This window comes from Heterodontus francisci, chromosome 42 (assembly GCF_036365525.1).
Source record: "Heterodontus francisci isolate sHetFra1 chromosome 42, sHetFra1.hap1, whole genome shotgun sequence".
Lineage (NCBI taxonomy): Eukaryota > Metazoa > Chordata > Chondrichthyes > Heterodontiformes > Heterodontidae > Heterodontus > Heterodontus francisci.
In genome coordinates, this window is record NC_090412.1 from 10,171,310 (window position 1) to 10,193,449 (window position 22,140).

At 44.3% G+C, this 22,140-nt stretch overlaps 1 protein-coding gene across 2 annotated transcripts; it reads right to left on the reverse strand.

The window, feature by feature from the left end:
• Window positions 1-8,786: 8,786 nt before the first annotated feature.
• LOC137355446 (peptidyl-prolyl cis-trans isomerase-like) lies at window positions 8,787-20,078 on the reverse strand. 2 transcript variants are annotated; one of them, XM_068020540.1, is made up of 6 exons: window positions 19,846-20,078; window positions 12,534-12,564; window positions 12,359-12,447; window positions 12,170-12,266; window positions 9,050-9,125; window positions 8,787-8,962 (listed from the first exon to the last, which is right to left on the reverse strand). In XM_068020540.1, exons 1-6 carry the CDS (start codon window positions 19,918-19,920, stop codon window positions 8,830-8,832), a joined length of 501 nt encoding a protein of 166 aa, XP_067876641.1. In that variant the 5' UTR covers window positions 19,921-20,078; the 3' UTR covers window positions 8,787-8,829. The 2 variants fall into 2 exon arrangements, with proteins under 2 accessions (XP_067876641.1, XP_067876640.1); XM_068020539.1 differs by lacking the exon at window positions 19,846-20,078 and adding an exon at window positions 15,098-15,396.
• Window positions 20,079-22,140: the final 2,062 nt, after the last annotated feature.

The window sequence follows — 22,140 nt, forward strand, 5'->3', positions numbered from 1 at the left end:
TTTTTTCATGTTTGTGCTTGGGGCCATGGCTGTTCATTTTTCTGTCAATTAACACCCTCTCTGTACTAATGCTTTGTCTTTCACCACACCATTAACACACCATTTGCCTTTGCTCCATGACTTTCTGGTCAGTTATTCTCTGTGACCTTGTCCTATCAATACCTTCTCTTTTGTTATCTCTTACCCCACCCCCACTTTACTTGCTTAAAACCTATTACATTTCTAAACTTTGCCATTTCTGATGAAAGGTCACTGACCTGAAATGTTAACTCTGCTTCTCTCTCCACAGATGCTGCCAGACCTGCTGAGTATTTCCACCTTTTCTTGTTTTTACTTCAGATTTCCAGCATCTTGCTTTTATTTCTGATATGCTGGTTTGGCAAGTGAAACCCCCACTGGATGTGCAAAGGTGGAAAAATATCCTTTACAAATTTTGGCTCTGCTGTAGATATTCTACTGGTTTCAGCATTACTGGTTTCTCCAGTAAACTGGTGATCAGTTTACCTTAACTCTCCAATATTCCGACATCGAATAGGGTGAACTGGGTTGTCAGTGTGAACTACATGCTGTAATCTCACAATTAGACCCACATGCACATCTCATCTTGCGGAAAGTGTGCTGATCCTCGCTCTAGTTGAAGCCAGATGTAAAAAAATAAAATTATTCCTTTTTTTTTTACAAAATATATGAACAAAGAGGATAAAGTTTCCAGTGAATTTCAATCTATTTCATAATGTTAAAAACATAGAAAGTAATAAAACATACCACACAATACATTAACAGCTAATCTAATTTTACTAACAGATCCCCAGAATTAATCAGCAGTAAACATAGAAAAGAGTTCTCACCTTTGTACCAGAGTTCTGCAGACTCCATATGCTTTAAAAAGGAGGCTATGCTATTACATCCAATTTCCTGTGTGTTAACGAATAACATTGTGTCAAACTGATGGGCTAAGTGCTAACTGTGGCTCAGCACTTACCTCTAGGTCAGTGGGTTGTGGATTCAAGTCCCATTTCAGAAACTTCAACACAAATATCTAGGTGTGAACTCCAGTACTCAAACAATACTGCACTTTGGAAGTACTGCTTTTCAGATGAAACAAGCTAAGGCCTCATCTGTTCTCTCAGGGTTTGGCACAACATCGTGGGCCGAAGGGCCTGTACTGTGCTGTACTGTTCTATGTTCAGGTGGACGTAAAAGATCCCACGGCACGATTTCGAAGAGTCGGGGAGTTATCTCCGGTGGCCTGGCCAATACAAATCCCTCAATCGACATTACAGATTATCCAGTCATTATCACATTGCTGTGTGCAAATTGGTTGTTGCATTTTCTACATTACAACAGTGACTACTTCGTTGGCTGTAATGTGCTTTGGGGTATTGAGGTTGTGAAAGGTGCTATAGAAATGCAAGTCTGTCTAAATTATTTTAAAAAGTGATTTCTAAGTGAGCCATCTATAATAAGCCTGGCACTAGGCCTCTGAAGAGACATTGTTCATATCTAATGAAATATTCATGACTCTCCCACTGTCCCTCAGAACCAGGCAGACCACCTGATGTGCCGTTAACAGGCACTGGAATCAGCCTTAACTCAGCGAACATCATCCGGTGTTGCTGCACCTGATCACTGCCCAACAACACACTCTAAAAGGTCCTAAATAGAGATGAGAACGAGATCAGATTGATTTATGACGGACCCGATACTATAACCTCCCCTTCTCCAGGGAGTTAACAAGCAGGAAAAAAAATCCTATTTTAGTGAGTGTTTTTGCACTGTATTTTGTCACTGTTGCACACCCTTGATCTTTCATCTGATCCCCCTCACCCCATGAGAGCCGTATCTTGAATTTACAGACCCATTTTATAGTACCTGAAGATTCCATTTATTCTCAGCAGAATCACAGAAATGATCTCATTTCCTTAAAAGTCTGATTTTACAGAAAACTCTTTCTCTTCCCCCTTTGAGTAGTTTACCTCCTGTTTAATAGCAGTGGGATAGTAATCAATGTGAACACCACAGGGAAAGAAACACTCCCCCCACCAATGTCTCATCTCAATTTCACCTATCTCAATATCCATTCGCATCCAAAAAAATAAATCTATTGGCCTCTGTCTTTGAATATATTCAATGTCTGAGCATTCACAGCCCTCCGGGGTAGAGAATTCCAGATTCATAACCATTCGAGTGAAGAAATTTCTCATCTCAAGTTCTAAACAACCAACCTCTTATTGAGACTGTGACTCGTAGTTCTACGTTTCCCAACTAGGGGGTGTGGAGGGGGGCTGAGGGCTGACTACACTATTTGCATGTCTTCAGAATTCATTTTAGTTTAATCTAAATAGAAACCCCAGTCCTCTCAAAGGCATTACTGTATTTTGCTGCCACCTAGTGCTAATTTTTTCATCAGTGAGATCACAAAGTAAAGGCCTGCTACCTGAGCTGAACCCAATGGGACCCGACAACATAGAGTCATAGAGTTATACAGCACAGAAACAGGCCCTTCGGCCCATCGTGTCTGGGCCGGCCATCAAGCACCTAACTATTCTAATCCCATTTTCCAGCACTTGGCCCATAGCCTTGTATGCTATGACGTCTCAAGTGCTCATCTAAATACTTTTTAAATGTTGTGAGGGTTCCTGCCTCTACCACCACTGCAGGCAGTGCATTCCAGATTCCAACCACCCTCTGGGCGAAAATATTTTTCCTCAAATCCCCTCTGAACCTCCTTCCCTTTACCTTAAATCTATGCCCCCTAGTTATTGACCCCTCAGCTAAGGGAAAAAGTCTCTTCCTATCTAACCTATCAATGCCCCTCATAATTTTGTATACATCAATCAGGTGCCCCTCAGCCTTCTCTGCTCTAAGGAAAACAACCCTAGCCTTTTCAGTCTCTCTTCATAACTGAAATGCTCCAGCCCAGGCAACATCCTGGTGAATTTCCTCTGCACCTTCTTCAGTGCAATCACATCCTTCCTATAGTGTGGTGCCCAGGACTGTACACAGTACTCCAGCTGTGGCCTAATTAGCATTTTATACAGCTCCATCATAACCTCCCTGCTCTTATATTCTATGCCTCGGCTAATAAAGGCAATATCCCATATGCCTTCCTAACCACCTTATCTACCTGTGCTGCTGCCTTCAGTGATCTATAGACAAGTACACCAAGGTCCCTCTGACCTTCTGTACTTCCTAGGGTCCTACCAGCCATTGTATATTCCCTTGCCTTGTTGTCCTCCCAAAATGCATCACCTCACACTTCTCAGGATTAAATTCCATTTGCCACTGCTCTGCCCATCTTACCAGTCCATCTATATCGTCCTGTAATGTAAGGCTTTCCTCCTCACTATTTACACCACCAATTTTCATGTCACCTGTGATCTTACTTATGATACCTGCTATATTCACATCTAAATTATTAATGTACACTACAAACAGCAAGGGTCCCAGCACCAATCACTGCGGTACACCACTGGTCACAGGCTTCCACTCACAAAAACAACCCTTGACTATTACCCTGTTTCCTGCCACTAAGCCAATTTTGGAACCAATTTGCCACATTGCCCTGGATCTCATGGGCTCTACCATAACCAATCTCCCATGCAGGACCTTATCAAAAGCCTTACTAAAGTCCATGTAGACTACATCAACTGCTAAACCCTCATCTACACATCTAGTCACCTCCTCGAAAAATTCAATCATTAGTTAGACACAATCTCCCCCGACAAAGCCGTGCTGACTATCCCGATTAATCCCTGCCTCTCCAAGTGGAGATCAATCCTGTCCCTCAGAATTTTTTCCAATAGTTTCCCAACCACTGATGCTAGACTCACCGGCCTGTAATTACCTGGTCTAGCCCTGCTACCCTTCTTGAATAATGGCACCACATTCGCTGTCCTCCAGTCCTCTGGTACCTCTCCTGTGGCCAGAGAGGATCTGAAAATTTGTGTCAGAGCCCCTGCTATCTCCTCCCTTGCCTCACGTAACAGCCTGGGTTCAATGAAATCATTGTCCAGCATATATTGGATTTCTTTACAGACTTGAGCCAATTTATCAGGGCACAGCCGATAAGGGTTTTGTTTATAGATAGGGTCTCTCCTACATCTACATTGTGCATAGAGTGTCACGACCTGGTTTGTCCCTACAAACCTCCTCAAATTCCCTTAACTGTACTGCAATTTCCTTTCTGTGCTGGCCAGATGAATAGTCAAATATGGTATCTGGTCTCCTTAAAATTTCAGTATTTTCCAATTTTACAGTAAGGGGTTCAATTTGAGAATTTTCTGGGTTCTCTTCCTCCCCTTGTCCAGCTTCACTAGAGTTGACCTCCTCCACAGTTCTCACTGCTCGACATACACTCATTGGTCCATCTGATTCCCAACTGTGGTTTTTTTTATTTTAGCATATTTACTTGGCACGGTCTCTGTTTCTTTCTCTGGCCTGGTGTGTTAATTAGGTGGTTTACTTCACTGACCTTTGGCCTTGCTCTGTATGGACCACTGAATCTGGCTTTTAGGGGTTCATCCTGTAACAGTACCAGAACCTGAACCTGGTCCCCTGGTTTAAATTCTCAGGCTGCAGCCTTTTCGTGTTTTGTTGAAATGCTTTCAGGTGTTCTTTTGCTGCAGTACACGCCATAAAAAGTCTCTCATGAAAAGCGGATACGTAATTTAGCAATGAGGTTTCCTCCCTTTGATCCAGGAATTTTTCCTTGATCAATTTCATGTCCAGAAACAAATTCAAATGGGCTGAAGCCTGTGAATTCATTTGGTGAATCTTTGTATTGAACAGCAAAATAAAGCTATTCCAGTCATGGGGGTAATCACAGCAATATGCCCTGATCATGATTTTCAGCATTTGATATAATTTCAGAGTCCCTTGAGACTGTAAGTGATTTGCAGAAGATTTCAGCTGGTCAGTACCAAGGCTGTGTGTGATTTCTTGGAACATTCAGGACATGAAATTAGTTTCTCGATTAGACTGAATTTCTTTGGGCTGCCTTTTATCAGGTGATCTCTATCAGTCCTCAACTACGGCTTTAGCTGTAATTTTCCACAAGGAGATGGCTTCTGGGAATTGGATGGCCATATCCATGGTGGTTAGGGGATATTGGTAACCTGCCCTAGTTTTGGGTAGGGGTCCCACGCCCACTCAATTCATCAGTACTCTACTGAAAGGTTCCTCAAATGTGGGAATGGGGATTAGTGGAGCAGGCTTGATTGTAGTTTCCCAACAAACTGGCAGGTCCTACAGCATTTAACCACATCATTGTGGATTTGAGGCCAGTAAAAGTGTTGACTTATCCGTGCCTGTGTCTTTGATTCCCAATGGCTGGGCACGTGTGTTTTCATGAGCAATCCTTAATCTCTCAATGATATTTTTTTTTGGGGGGGTGGGGGGGAAATTTTGTTGGAACACTGTTCACTCCTCCTCTGCAGGTCACTTCCATTTCCTCATTATTACTCTATTTTTAAAGTAATAACATTCAGGCATTTTCCCTGCCTCCGAACAGGCGGTCTGCTCTATGCTTTATAAATCAGGGTCTGCCTGTTGGGCATCAATCCCCTAAATCTCCAAAAAAAACATTTCAGCCAGCCAGACCTTGGGGTCCTCTGGCTGAATTACTGGCTCACCTTGTTCTGGTGGAGCTTGTTTAGCCATGGCCCTAGTTACCACAGTCAGGGAATATTCCAGGGATATCCTCCTGTAATTGTTCTGCCTCCTTGGCCTCATTTGGCTGGTCTAAGACCAATGGGGCTGCTATCACCCCACCTCCAAAGCCGTCGGTTTCGGGTCGGACACACAGCATTAATTGGACTTGAAAGATTGTTTAAAAAGAAACGGATTTGGAATCAGAAAGTAGGTAAAGTGAACATTCCGGTGGTTGGATCAGGCTTGGTCAGGTTGGGCGCGGGAAAAAATAGAGGGACTCGGGCTGGGTCAGGCGTGGTTCTGTCGGGTTTTATTTTCCTGACCTGAGCTGGTCTTTATCGCAAAGTGGGGTATGAATTTTGCTTCACAGCCAGTGGTTCATAATATTGTAAATTTATCAGCCAAGTTCAGCAATATGTTGGGACTCAATTAAAATTCCCCAATTTATTTCCATTCACAGCTGATCATCCAGGTGCAAAACAGGACAGCTGTCTGCTAAATTAAATTGTTCTAGCTGGGGTACAGGGGATGCACAACTGATCTTAGCACCGGACAAACACGAGGGAAATAAATGATCACTGAGGGTTTCCACTCCTCGCTGCTATCCAGTAACTCACTAGAAAGTACAAGTGTAGACAATGTGTAAGGACAAGACAAGGAAGAGCTGTCATGCCTTCAATGAGTATCCTGCACTGTTAAAATCTTAATTGTGAATAATAGTAATGGGCCTGACATCAGTTTCAGAAGATGATGGTAGGGGAAAAATGGTTCCCCTCTCCCAAAGTAAAGTTCCACCATATTAGGAAATAAAAAAGATCAGCTGCTTTGTAGGTTTTGGTCATTATTTAAAAGGAAACATCCTTCATACTGAGTTTCACATAGGATCAATCATTGAAGACAAGGCTTTATTAAAGTCATACACGTGGTTTTCAGTGGCGACCACCACTTTTCCTGAGCTAACAATCGAATTAAATCTTTTCCCATTGCCAACACTGATACTAGAAAAAAAAATGCAGTATCTGTTTATAGGATGGGGCATCTGGGTGAGTCCTTCACAAATGATCATTGCTATTGTAGCATGAAGACAAAACTGACGAGATAGGTAATAAAAAACTTCATTTCGAGCATGCTGCAAATACTGAAGTCTGACTTGGTGGTGCACTAGGGGGCCAAGTACATTTGGTCCCATGAAGATTACAGGTAGTTAACTTTCTAACAATGTCCCTGCAGCAAAATATTAGTCTGACATCAAACCCATTCAAATCTAGACAAACCAGGGCAAGTTCTTTCCATTACTGAAGAACTTAACCACTTTTTTTTTTCCAATCTGGGTTATTTTAAAGCCAACATTAACATCCAATAATCCACACAAAGGAGTTACTTATCCTGCCCCAACCACCTTAAGAAAGTAGCATCTAAGCTAAGCAGGAAGCGTGCTTCCATGATCACAAGTCCCACACTATTGATAGCATCACAATTCACCAATTTGTTTGGACTAGACTACCTCAGAACAATCCCAGAAGTTTCTTCCCTCCTGTACAGTGTTGGCAACAACACTGAATCTAGATTCACCAGAACTAAGCACTGTCCAATCAGACAGCTGATAACCAGAAAATCCATCTCTCCCATATTCAAACCTCCTGCAGAAATCACCTGGCTGCTTACAGTCCCTATTCCTCCAATCCCATTGTTGTTTCTATAACTGTCTGGGTGCTTATATCACTACAGCTTCAATCAGAAAAGATTTTGCTCCAGTTTCCTACACAAGTCCAGGGTCATTAACATGGGTAGACAATCATCATACTGGGGAGGAAAACATTAAATGCAGCTAGACTTGGATCCAGAAAGTTGGTTCCATCATCAAACCAAAAACAGGTAGACAGTATTGAGAAGAGATGCTAACAGTGGCAGTCTGGGTGATGGACAGTGTTAACTCCAAGCATTAACCTCCAGGACCTGGGCATGAATCCAGCCCAGACTTGGATACATCACAAATTCAATAGCAACTATTTCCACTGGTTGCAGTTACTTTCTCTCCCAATCGATTCCCCTCAATATCTTGAAAACTTCAATCAAAATCACACGTAACTGTCTAAATTCAAGGGAACACAACCTAGTGTGTGTAAACTTTGTAATATAACACTCAATGTCCAGGTGTCAATCTGGTAAACTTACACTGCAGTCCCTCCAAGGCTAATATATCCCTCCCAAGGTATGGTACCCAGAACTGACCATGGTTCTCTAGGATGTGATCTGACTAGTAATTTGTATAGCTGTAACATAACTTCTACACCAGTGTCTTCTAGTCATTTACATATAAAGCTCAGCATTCTATTAACCTTCTGTATCTGTCCATGAAATTTTAACAATCTATGTAAATGGACCAAGTCTCTTTGGACATTCTGCTTCTCTACCTTATTTAGAAACTACTCTAATCTATCCTTTTCAGGTCTAAAGTGGCACATTGTTCCCTACTTAATCAAATATCTTTAATTTTGCACTTCCATCTACACTGCTTACATTGCCATTTAGCTTTGTCATTTGCATATGTGTTCTCAATCCCATTGACTGTTAATGAACATGGTGAATAGTTGAGGCCCCAAAACAGATTCCCATGCAACACCAAGTCACATCTTGCCAATTAAAAGTATCTGCTTTTGACCTACTCTGTGGCTGGGCAGGAGACGACAATTTCCTAACCATGAATTCTTCTCTGGATGGGTGCAGCTGCAACACTCAACCAGGCTAAAGCAGTGCTTTAGATCGGCCACCCCTCCACCACTAATGCACTGTGGGTTTAGTGTGGAACAGGATGTGCCGTTACCAGCAAGTTTTTTTCCCCCCCAAAAGGACTGTCCAAACCCCCATCACCAACACCTCCAGGTCTCCCTGCAAGTCTCATCATTCTGACTTGGAAATATAGTGCTGTTCCTTCATTGTTACCGAGTCAAAATCGAAACTTCCTATCCAACAAGGGATGATAAGGGGTACCTTTACCACGATGACTGCAGAAGTTCGAGGCCATGAACCATATCCAGAGAACAAATGATAAATACCTGGAAAAACCTTTGAGAGAAAGTTCCTGGGCTATTTGCAATTAGTTAAAATATGCAATACTGCAGTACACAGCAAACTTGGAATTGTAAATCAAGTTTTATTTAAATTGTATAAATCCATTCACAGCTGTCCGCAATTAATGATGCTAACAGTACAGCTGGATTTGCCAGAGGAGCTGCCGAGCTTCTCCATCTTCTGTACGACGTCATAGCCCTCTACCACCGAACCAAATACAACATGTTTTTTATCCAACCTGCAAGATCCAACAAGATATTAGTACTCACCAAATCCTGCAGTGAATAATTGCAAAGCAGAAAGCACTAAGTCACAATACACTTACCACGGAGTTTCCCCAGTACATATAAAAAACTGGGATCCATTTGTATTTGGCCCAGCATTGGCCATAGACAGGGTACCTACAATAGCAAAATGACAAAGTAATTATTTCAAAAATGTGTTCAGCTTCCTTTCCTGTATAACTTACATTGTATATTGCCTTAAACATAGTGAAATGTTAAAAATTGCTATCTAGGATTGGGAGAAGGAACAGGGTCAGACACAGAGCAAGAGTTAACAGGGAGGTTAGGAGAGATGACTGCAAAGCTAACTTCCTGACCTTCTGTCAGATTTTGAAGTGGATAGAATTGCAATAGAAGGATTTTGAAATTAAGAAATTATAGACTCAGCTTTGTTATAAAGATGAAGGTTAACAATTGCTTTTGTCTGCTAATCAAAAAATTCAGGTTGATGACCATTTTCACTTATTTACCATACCTGTGCTTCTCACGTAAACAGTCAATAAATCTGAGACTAAATGATCCCCAAGAGCTGTGCTGACAGGCAATTCTGAGGACTACAGCTCTCAATGTTTAGCCAAGATGAAGTTATGCTTAAAAATGACAACCATTTAGTGCCATTACTTGGACTATTGAGTCAAGTGTACTTTTCCTGTAGATTGGTTACTTATGAATGCCTGGCTCATTCATTGCTAGTGGGGCGAGGGATTAGGTAAAGACAGTGATGAAAGCCAGTAGAAACTGGCTCCCCTCTTTTCTCTTATAAAAGTGTGGTACCTCAAATATGACAGATGCACTTCAGCTAAGACATAGGCAAACATGAAAGGTCCCAAGATATACTGATCGACACCCTAGAAACAGGAGTAGCCCAGATAAGACTGGCCATATTTTCAGTATCCTACTACACTTAGTGGTTACACCCAGGTTTACTAGCAATTGCTATATCCCAAATCCTCAATGTAAGCTGCACCATCAGGGAGGCGCGGAAAGGCACCAGCGTGAAAGTTAAGCGGAAACTAGTGGGCAAAGCACCTTTGGAAGAGTGGAAATAGAAGGACCCTGGCAGGTTAACTAATTTATGTTGGTTGAAAAATTGTGTAGGAAATTTGAGTATATAAATTAAATCTCACCCTTCAGCTGAATTTAGTGCAGTAGCTGTATTCCCCCCAACCCAAACCAATTATGGAGATATGACCCAGAAAATAAAACAGAACAAACAGTACATATGAACATAGTGTTGGTTGTCAGTCAAAATCTCCATTTAAATAGCTCTCTACTGGCCGCTGGCAGAAAAACTAGGTAAAGAAATGCTTGTTCTGGTGTGATGGTGAGCTGACTAGCCAAAAGCTCCAAGGCTCATCAGTGCTGAGGAAGCTGATTCCAACAGGGACAAAGTGCAAGGATAAGGAGGAAGGATTAGAACTTCCTTCACGGTGTCCAAATTAGCAAAGAGTGATCACTATGCAGTGACCCATATTGCACAACCCAACCTCTAGTACATTTAGAACAGGGATGGGAAACCAGCTAGAGTTCCCTCTGCTTCTATCTAGTAAGACCTGTTGAAAGTGGCCATGTTAGTCAGGATCTGTTGCCCCTCCCTTTATCCTGGTTCAAATAGCCTGGTGACACATCAGAGCACACACATGAATATTGACTGCATGGGAAAGGTACCTCCATCCTCAGTCATTACCCCCTGCTAGAGCACAGCCAGGATTGCTGGCAGAGTATGTTATTGAGGAAGGGGTCATCACAACTGAACCCATCTTGATCCAGTCTCCACAAACACTGTCACTTTCAGGAGGGAGTGACATAAATCAGGAAAATTTATCCCTAAAACCCAATGGCAGCAAGATCAGCTAACAGTACAGACTGGAGATTGAATCTGGGGCCTTTGAAATCTACATGGCCCAGGAACTTGCTTAAAAAAACTCAAGCCACCGGTGAAGACCTGAAATGACACTTTCAGAATTTTGCATCAGGAGTAGGTCAGCTTCTAACAGCCCAGACTTGGCAGTAAAAATAAGTGAGGCTCAGTGCTCATTGTCATTAAAAAGAGTAAATCGGTCCAACAAGTTCCAGTGACCATGTGCAGTTAAACGCAGAAATCAGCTAGCTGCTGTCCGAGTTGCCCTGCTCCTGCAGTAGCTTTGCTGTAACAGTACCTTGATGAGATACTTGGCATAAAGTTGCGGTACTTATGTGATAAACTAGCCAGAAAAAGTTAGGGCTTGTCCATTACACAAAGTAATTTTAACAGGCTAGGTCTTCATTACTACCAAATATCCTGTCTGATACTGAAAATTAGCTTATACAAGTATGGAGTTGCATTCCTTCAGATGCTACAGTTGGAGGTTTAAAATAAACTTTAAAAAAAAAAGTCTTTTATCTCTCAAACCCATCTTTCTTGTCCTCTGTACCTGATTGGACATTGAATTAACTGTTAGAGATCCTGGTTCAAACTCTGCATGCCTCATTAAGGATTCTTCAATTTGATTGGTTAAGAAAATGCAGTTGAGTGCCCTGTTCACAGGTCACAGATCCCTGTAGAGAGCAATGCACTGAAATGGCTTTCTAATAGCAAATTCCAGTGAAAAATCCCATAGGAAATCTGTGGGCACGTGGAAGTATAATGTACAAAAGTAGCACCATTCAAAAATGTAGAGAATATAGCCATAACTCAATTGAAATTAATTTGATTAGCATAACAATCAATAAAAAGATTTGTATTTACGTGGCACCTTTACTTAAATATATTCGGTTTCTCCAAAGATTTGATAATACTCCACAAGAAGGAACTTTATTTCAGGTTTTCAAATGGCACTACTCCTGTAGGTACTGTTCCGAATATAACATTAGATGACTATTTGAGGACCTGCAGCATGCAAAGTTGTGACAGCCCCAAACTGTACTTTCAGTAATCCCCAGATACTCTTTCAATAACACATGTAATTTCAGTCACCCAAAGTAGTCCTTCCACACTGAGCATTACAGCCAAATGAACCTCTCCCTGCCCTCATTCTCCACATCATTCATCTGGCGCCACCCACCCCTCACCCCCAACACTGCACCAGACCCTTCTACCCAAAGAACAACTTCCCCTCAACACTCGCTTTCCACTCCAACCACGAAAATGATGATACAAATGTGTCAAGCATCCTACTTACCAGCTCCTTGGTGCTTCAATTTGAAATTCTCATCCTCAAACTTGGTACCATAGATGGACTTCCCACCAGTGCCGTTGTGTGCTGTGAAGTCACCCCCCTGAACAATGGAAGTTGAACAAGTCATTAGTCATTTACTCAAACAAGCAGAGATATTCCCAACTAGACACAAAAATAACATTGTTCCTTTACCTGGCACATGAAGCCGGGAATGATTCTGTGAAATGTCGAGCTTTTGTACCCAAACCCCTTCTCACCTGTGCACAATGCACGGAAGTTTTCTGCAACAAAGTCATTCAGAGTAAGACCACACATCTAAACAACTGAAACTTTCTTCACCTCAACACAGTCAGTTCTTGGGACTTACCTGCAGTCTTTGGGACCACATCAGCTCGGATCTGAAAAAGAGACAAGCAGCGCACATCTTCAATATATCCATTATGTACAATAATAAAACATTAAAAACAGCTGCATTCACTATTCCAACATTGTATTCGAAAGTTTTTAAAATCCAATGGCGTGTACACAAGTTTCATACAGACCAACTGTAGAAATTGTAGGCACGTGGCTGTTGCAGATGGGATGTAAGTATTTTACCACAACTGGTCAATAAGCATTTAACAGTGACTTTCAAAGTTTTTTGGTGGGAAAATTCCTGCAAATCTCTTGCAAATTTTGACAATCTAGGGAACACTAATTTAAGAGTGCCAGCTTGTCAGTAGAAACCAATGATGTCATTGCAGGAATCTGTTTTTAATTAATAAACAGCAATAAATTAAACTTATAGATGCTAGGAATCAAAAGCTTAGCTGAAAACCTATTGGGAAAAGAGACACATAAAAGCAAAAAGGAAGACAAAAACCACGGCTACCCTCTTGGCACTTGCCAGAAGACCATCATGGCAGCTGTTGCTCCCTCAAGAGCAGCAAATCTTATCTGATGCTCTCACCAATCACCTCTTCCTGGTCCTTATGCCAGGTGACGACATAAGTAGTTCCTTCTCTTCAGGTTCTGTTCCACCTTTCTTCCTTGTGCCATCATTCCCCTCAAAAAAGCCCACGCTCAACTAGTCCATCACCTTGGACATGTCGACATCTCCCAAATTTCTGACCACCTCATAGAAATTTCTATGTTTTCATTTCTCCAATCAAACATGCCACAGCACTTAAATAGCCTCGACCCAGTTGGAAATTATTTTTTCTGTAGTACATTATCCCTCCTTACTCTTCTTGATCCCACACTCAAGTATCACGCTACATTTCTCCAATGCCTCTCCATTATTCAGCTCAGTGGGAATGCCCGCTGCTGGTTCCATTCATCTATAACAGCCATCTCCACAAACAGCTTCTTTTCTCATTCCCACACTCAATTCGAGTCTTGCCTCATCTACATCGTTTGTAAACAGGGTTAATGTTCACATGTATGCTGATGATATCCATCGCGCCTTCTCACCTAATGTAAAATATGGCATTCAAGCACCCAATGTCTCACTTATATGGTGTCCAAAGAAACCCCTGCTACTTACCAACCTATCATGTGAAGACAGTCATCAGTTCAATCATCAAGTGCTTCATTCAATCACTTAATAGAGAAAGGCCAGTCAATCCTAATTTACCCAACTGCAAAGACCTCTACAGTCCCTCATTTCAGCATCTAAATATTTCATCAATAACTCCAGGCTTTCAGCCTCCAAGCTACAGCACACGAAAAGAGTATTTCTTTGCAAATTATTGTGCACAGTAAACAGCTTACACTCCATTCATTCTTTTCACACCATTTTAGAATTAACACTTTTGCTGCTATTTTCTATTGGTCCACAATGTGTGCAGCAGCCAGTACAAGACTGAACTTACAAACCGCCAAAAAATGTAGTACAGTACAAGTGCGCTGTAAGTATGCAGCAGCCTTCAGTGACGAGTCTGGAACAATGAAGCAAAATAAAAGGCACTTTTACAAAAAAGCTATTCTATACTAAAACAAAATACATGACTAACTTGGGGCTTTTTGAAAAAGCGAACCTTGAGCTTAACCTTCATAATGAAGAACTCCAAATCTAATATCCAGAACTGCTTTACAAGCTACGGGTCAAAGAACTGTTGGCCTTCAGACAACAGAAGTGAAAATTCCAAATGCTGTATTACACAAAATAAAGTTTCCCCAAAGCTCTCCACCGCTGGAGTCTTGCCTCCTGTAGACTAATTGGCAAGAGATTGATTACTATTGACAACTTAATTGTTGAATCATATGACTGGATGGTAGAATACGACGAGATGGATCGTGGTGAGGAAAGGTCATCGACCTGAAACATTAACTATTTCAGATTTTCAGTAACTGCAGTATTTTGCTTTTAGACCATGGCCGTCTTTACTTGAATATGCATTTGAACTTCTGCAACTTCTAGAGATCAAGAATTTCAATTTTCCGTTCCCACATCGTTATTTTAAACCCATTATAAAGTTACACCTTGCTCAATCAGGGTTTTAAGCAGCGATGTGATTACATGTGCATGTTCCAATCTGCAACTTGCTCCATTTAAAAAAAAATGGAAACAGCGATTTATTTTAGTGCTTTTTGTTTCCTACTTGGGATTCAATGAAAACCCTTTAATGTGATTATTGGTTGCCTTGAATAGCTTGACGCCAATCACTCCAGTTCTTATGCCGAGTGAAGAATCAGTTGCAGTACCACAACAGGGCGACAGCCACATAACAGAAATTGGCTTCAGAGATCGCCTTGTTTCACCGCTGACCACAAACTCCCTCCCGACCATTATTTGCTTTCACCCGTGGTTGTCAACGGCTAACAGATTAATTGCATAAAAGTTCTTAAATCCATTTGGAAACGCAATTATCTCAAACACAAGATCGAAATGACAAGTTAAACTGGTCCGAGCGCCTGCCCCGTGCCGAGTGTCCAAGAACCACAACTTACCTCCATTGTGATCCGGCCCAAGGGATCGCCGGCCGCGGAAATGTCCATGTAAACCCTAGGCCTCTTCCCAGCCATCGAGCTGCAGTATCGCAGCTCCGTAAAAGCTGCGAGCCGCAGTCTGCACAGGGCGCTGGTGTTTCTGCTGCGATGCAGAAAGTAAAGGGCTGCACAGGGAAACATGGCGTTCAACAAGACCGCTGCAAACTGAGCACATGCTCAACTCGGAAGAATCTGAGCCGGGGCTGTCAATCTGTGCTGAGCGGAAGCCACTAACTGGAAGGAGCGGATTCGGGCTGTCAATCACAGCCAACACTGTTCATTATTGTTATTTAACACCCTTTCTGCATTAGCGCTGTCTTTCACCACACCAACACACCCTTTACCTTTGCTCCATGACCTTCGTATCAGCTATCCTTTGCAGCCTTGTCCCAGCAACACCGTCCTTTTGTAACCTTTTGCCCCACCCCCAATTTGTTTGCTTAAAACCTTACATTTCTAACCTTTGCCAGTTCTGATGAAGGGCCACTGACCTGAAACGTTAACTCTGCTTCTCTCTCCACAGATGCTGCCAAACCCGCTGAATATTTCCAGCATTTTTTTTGTTTTTATTTCAGATTTTCAGCATCTGCAGCATTTTGCTTTTATTTCAGTGTTTAATTCACATGTACACACTGGACCTGTCCAGAAGCACCACCTCACTTTATCACACAGCTGTTCTACCCCACAGTTTAATTTCATCCTTTGTCTTACCTGATGCATTAACAAAAAATTTTTTTGTCTTCCTTTCAAGTGTTAAGGAACGCAAGCTCCAGCAGCTGATGGGGACTAATGCCCCTCCAGATCCTCCTTCCCTTTCACTTCCCTGACCCCACCCCTTCTGACCTAACCGCTTGTCGTATACTCACTATAGCCTCTGACCTCCCCCTCTCTGACGTTTAACGTTCTGTACTGAAAGGACTGAGTTTTATCCCCTTACGCCCCCACCTCAATGAATTTTGCGCTCGGCATGACGTTGAACTCTTCTTCTGTCGCCTTCGTCTCCGGGCTCACTTCTTTGACCAGGAGTCCTCCTCCTGACCAGCAGACCCATTCATCTGCCTCCAGCATTCTCCCTCCACCTGGCCTCTTACCCACTCTTGATCTTTTCACTGGAAACTATCGGCGAGACATCAGCCATGTCAATTTCTCCGCTCCTCTCACTCACTCTAACCTGTTCCCCTCTGAACTTGCTGCACTCTGTTCTCGCAGATCTAACCCCAACATTGTGATCAAACCTACAAACAAGGGTGGCGTTGTTGTCTGGCATACCAACCTCTACCTTGCAGAGGCCGAGCGCCAACTGTCAAGACATTTCTTCCTACATCCCCCTGGACCATGACCCCCACCACCGAACATCAAGCAACTGTCCACAGGACTGTCACTGACCTAATCTCCTCTGGAGATTTTCCCTCTGCAGCTCCCTCATTGTCCCGCAACCCGAACAGCCCGCTTCCACCTCCTTCCCAAAATCCACAAACAGGACTGTCCTGGCAGACCTTTCAGCCCTTTCCTGCCCCACTGAACCTATTTCTTCCCCTGGTCCAGTCTCTTCCCACCTACATCCGTGACTCTTCTGACACCCTACGTCATTTTGACAATTTGCAGTTTCCTGGCCCCAACCGCCTCTTCACTATGGACGTCCAATCTCTCTACACCTCCATCCCCCACCAGGACAGTTTGAGGGCTGTCTGCTACTTCTTTGCAGAGGCCAACCAGTCGCCATTCACCACCACCCTCCTCCACCTGGCTGAAATTGCTCTCACGTTGAACAACTTCTCCTTCAACTCCACTCACTTCCTTCAAGTAAAAGGTGTTGCTATGGGTACACGCATGGATCCTAGTTATGCCTGTCATTTGTGGGATATGTCGAACATTTCTTCTCCCAGTCCTACTCAGGACCCCTCCCCCAACTCTTTTTACATTGATGACTGTATCATTGATGACTGTGGGCGGCACAGTGGTTAGCACCGCAGCCTCACAGCTCCAGCGACCCGGGTTCAATCCTGGGTATTGCCTGTGTGGAGTTTGCAAGTTCTCCCTGTGTCTGCGTGGGTTTCCTCCGGGTGTTCCGGTTTCCTCCCACATGCCAAAGACTTGCAGGTTGATAGGTAAATTGGCCATTAGCAATTGCCCCTAGTATAGGTAGGTGGTAGGGAAGTATAGGGACAGGTGGGGATGTGGTAGGAATATGGAATTAGTGTAGGATTAGTATAAATGGGTGGTTGATGGTCGGCACAGACTCGGTGGGCCGAAGGGCCTATTTCAGTGCTGTATCTCTAAACTAAACTAAATATCGGTGCCATTTCCTACTCCCACCCCGAACTGGAAAACGTTATCAACTTTGCTTCTAATTGCCACCCTTCTCTCACTTTTACATGGTCCATCTCCAACACTTCCCTTCCCGGTCTCCATCTCTGGGGATAGGCTGTCTAATATACATTATAAGCCCATCCACTCCCACAGTTACCTCAGCTACACTTTTTCACACCCTGCCTTCTGTAAGGACTCCATTCCATTCTCCCAGTTTCTCAGTCTCCCAACACATCTGCTCTGATGATGCAACCTTCCACAACAGTGTTTGACATGTCTTTCTTATTCCTCAACCGAGGATTCCTCCCCCCCCAAATGTGGTTGGCAGGGCTCTCAATAGTGTCTGGCCCATTTCCCACACCTCTACCCTCACCCCTTCTCCTCCCTCCCAGAACCACAACAGGGTTCCCCTTGTCCTCACTTTCCACCACACCAGACTTCACATCCAAAGGACCATCCTCCACCATGTCCAGCATGATACCACTACCAAACGCTCCTTCCCCTCCACTCCCATCAGCTTCCCAAAAGGATCGTTCCCTCCGTGACACCCTGATCCACTCCTCCATTACCGACACCTCATCCCCTTCCCAGGCAATCGCAAAGGTGTAAGTAATACCTGCCCTTTTACCTCCTCTCTCCTCACTATCCAAGGCCCCAAACACTCCTTTCAGGCGAAGCAGCGATTTACTTGTACTTCTTTCAATTTAGTATTCTGTATTCACTGTTCAAAACGTAGTCTCCTCTACATTGGGCGACCAAATGCAGATTGGGTGACCGCTTTGTGGAACACTTTCACTCAGTCCGAAAACATGACCCTGAGCTTCCTGTCGCTTGCCATTTCAATACATAGCCCTGCTCTCATGCCCACATCTCTGTCCTGAGCTTGCTAGTGTTTTAGTGAACATTAACACAAGCTTGAGAAACAGCATCTCATTTACCGATTAGGCAGGCTGCAGCCTATCTGACTGATCGCTATTGTGTTCATTATTTTCAGAGCCTGACTGGCCCCCCTTTTTTATTTTAAATTTGTTTCATCATTCATTTTTAACTATTTGCCTGCCCACTCTTTTTTTCATGTTTGTGCTTTTGGCCAAGACTGTTCATTATTCTGTCATTTAACACCCTCTCTGCACTAACACTTTGTCTTTCAACACACCCTTTGCTCCATGATCACCTTGTCAGTTATTCTGTGACCCTCTGTCCTAATAACACCTTCCCTTTTGCCCCACCCCTGCTTTATTTGCTTAAAAACTATTACATTTCTAACCTTTGCCAGTTCTGATGAAAAGTCACTAACCTGAAACATTAACCTTGCTTCTTGCTGCTAGACCTGCTGAGTATTTCCAGCACTTTTTGGGTTTATTTCAGATTCCCATCACCTGCAGCAGTTTGCATTGATGTTGCAGGCGTGGTTCCCCCGGGCCGCAATGGCCATCCTGCCAGAGAACGGCGACTGGGCGTTTTCAGGCTATTTGATCACCAGATAAATCACTGCCGAGTCAGATCCGCACCCGGTGTTGATGCACTAAATTCTCATTGTAGCCAGTGGGGAAGCAGTCTGGAAAGGGGCCGCCAATTCGCCCCTTTTGGAGCTACCGGACAAAAGGCCAATAGACAGCACTGCCCCTCCTACCCCCACTTCTCGTGGCACCCATGGTTAAAATGTATAGACAAGAGACATACTAATAAACCTCAGGCTCTAACCTTTAATTTGGATGCTGAGAGCGGTGTCTAAAGTCCCCTTCCACCCAGCTCGCCCCTTAGAATATTTAAAGCACCGAAACAAAAAAAAAATGCTTGTTGCAATTTACTCCGGCGAAGGGTGGGCAGGAAGAAAGAGATTGAGAACCCTCTGCAATGCGGTTCGCATTCACTTCTAACCAAACCTAAGGTTGGGCGGTGCCAATACAACCCACGAAAAGGAAAAATTTAATCTGCATAAAAAACATGACGCACATTGCAGAAAAGCATGCGTATTCGGGTGGTGCTATAGCGTGGTTGCAATTCTGCAGCAGACTGCAGTGGGGCTTTGTTGCACTGTTCCCAACCTACAGTAATGGGTATTTAATGGCGCATATCCCGCATTATTGGCGTTTGCACCAGTATGCAATTGCATTTTAAGGCGACTTGGGGTTATTTTGGCAGCATTTGTTGGGTATTTTACCCCCTAATGCGGTCTGGTTACATTCCACCACGTGCGGCCCAGGGGGTGCCCGCGCATGCGCGCTGAGGACGTCGGCAACCGGGAGCTTCGACCTCCCCGCCCCGGTGGTGGATACCGGCCCCGCACCCCCGCCACTGGGGGGGACCAGGGCCTGGGCCCATAGATTAAAGAACAAAAGGGGCCTCCAAGGAGGGCGGGGGCGGGAGCGCGGGGGGGAGGAAGTACCCCAACTCACCTCCATAACGATGCGGCCCAAGGTATTGCCTTTCGCGGCGATGTCCATAAAGACCCTGAAGTTTTTGTTAGCCATGGCGGGCAGCTCTCTTCGAAGTAGCAGACAAGTAGCTCCGTGGACAGGCGCTGGTCGAACGGCGGGGCGGGGCGGGACTACAGTTTCCGTTAGCCGCCAGTCACCCAGGGGATGGGGCTCGTCGCAACCATTGGCTGTTTGTCACTTAGGGGGTGGGGCCTCGGTTCCCGTTCGATGGTCGTCACTCAGGGGGTGGGGCCACGGACACCGATAACCGTCAGCCACCCAGAGGGCGGGGCTGTCTTCAACCATTGGTTGTCAGTCACCCATGGGCGGGACTGTCCGCAACCATTGGTTGTCAGTCACCCAGAGGGCGGGGCTATCCGCAACCATTGGTTGTCAGTCACCCAGAGGGCGGGGCTGTCCGCAACCATTGGTTGTCAGTCACCCAGAGGGCGGGGCTGTCCGCAACCATTGGTTGTCAGTCACCCAGAGGGCGGGGCTGTCCGCAACCATTGGTTGTCAGTCACCCAGAGGGCGGGGCTGGGGCTGAAGACCCAGCAACAGAGGATGAGGACAGATCAGAATTCTTTGGGCTTTAGTACCTGGAGGTGGTCAGTGGTTTGTGGAGCAGCCTGGAGTGGCTATTAAGGCCAATTCTAGAGTGACAGACTCTTCCACAGGCGCTGCAGATAAAATTGGTTGTCGGGGCTGTTACACAGTTGGCTCTCTCCTTGCACTTCTGTCTTTTTTCCTGCTAAGTCTCTTCGACTCGCCACACTTTAGCCCCGCCTTTATGGCTGCCCGCCAGCTCTGGCGATCGCTGGCAACTGACTCCCACGACTTGTGGTCAATGTCACAGGACTTCATGTCGCGTTTGCAGACGTCTTTAAAGCGGAGACATGGACGGCCGGTGGGTCTGATACCAGTGGTGAGCTTGCTGTACAATGCGTCCTTGGGGATCCTGCCATCTTCCATGCGGCTCACATGGCCAAGCCATCTCAAGCGCCGCTGACTCAGTAGGGTGTATATGCTGGGAATGTTGGCCGCCTCGAGGACTTCTGTGTTGGAGATACGGTCCTGCCACCTGATGTCAAGAATTCTCCAGAGACAGCGAAGATGGAATGAATTGAGACATCGCTCTTGGCTGACGTAGAGCAAGGTACCGAGGACACAGGCTTGAAACGCTCGGACTTTTGTGTTCCGTGTCAGTGCGCCATTTTCCCACACTCTCTTGGCCAGTCTGGACATAGCAGCAGACGCCTTTCCCATGCGCTTGTTGATTTCTGCATCGAGAGACAGGTTACTGGTGATAGTTGAGCCTAGGTAGGTGAACTCTTGAACCATTTCCAGAGCGTGGTCGCCAATATTAATGGATGGAGCATTTCTGACGTCCTGTCCCATGATGTTCATTTTCTTGAGGCTGATGGTTAGGTCAAATTCTTTGCAGGCAGCCACAATCCAATCGATGAGTCTCTGCAGACACTCTTAGGTGTGGGATGTTAATGCAGCATCGTCAGCAAAGAGGAGTTCCCTGATGAGGACTTTCCATACTTTGGTCTTCGCTCTAAGACGGGCAAGGTTGAACTACCTGCCACCTGATCTTGTGTGGAGGAAAATTCCTTCTTCTGAAGACTTGAACGCATGTGAGAGCATCAGTGAGAAGAATATCCCAAACAGTGTAGGTGCGAGAACACAGCCCTGTTTCACACCACGCAGGATAGGAAAGGGGTCTGATGCAGCACCGCTATGCTGAATTGTGCCTTTCATATTGTCATGGAATGAGGTGATGATACTTAGTATCTTTGAATAGACCAACAACAACAATTGCATTTATATAGCACTTTTAAAATAGTAAAACATCCCAAGATGCTTCACGAGAGTGAATATCAAACAAAATATCACATTAGGTGATATTAGGGCAGATGTCCAAAAGCTTGGTCAAAGGTGTAGGTTTTAAGGAGTGGCTTGAAGGATGAGAGGGAGAGAGAGAAGTGGAGCCATTTAGAGAGGGAATTCCAGAGTTTTAGGGTCTAGACAGTTGAGGGTAGGCCATTATCAGGGATGTGCCACTGTGTAAGGGAACCCTCAGGCTATATATACCAGAGAATGTTTGACATGAAATATAAATATACATTGAAAAGATAATCTGTAATGCCAAGTGTAGTAAGGCACCTCAAGTACTGTGTGGAAAACTAGTACAGTACTGTATATGTGTAGACTAGAATCCTGACAGTGATCATTTAATATTTTTTATATAAATACTGTATATTTTATAAT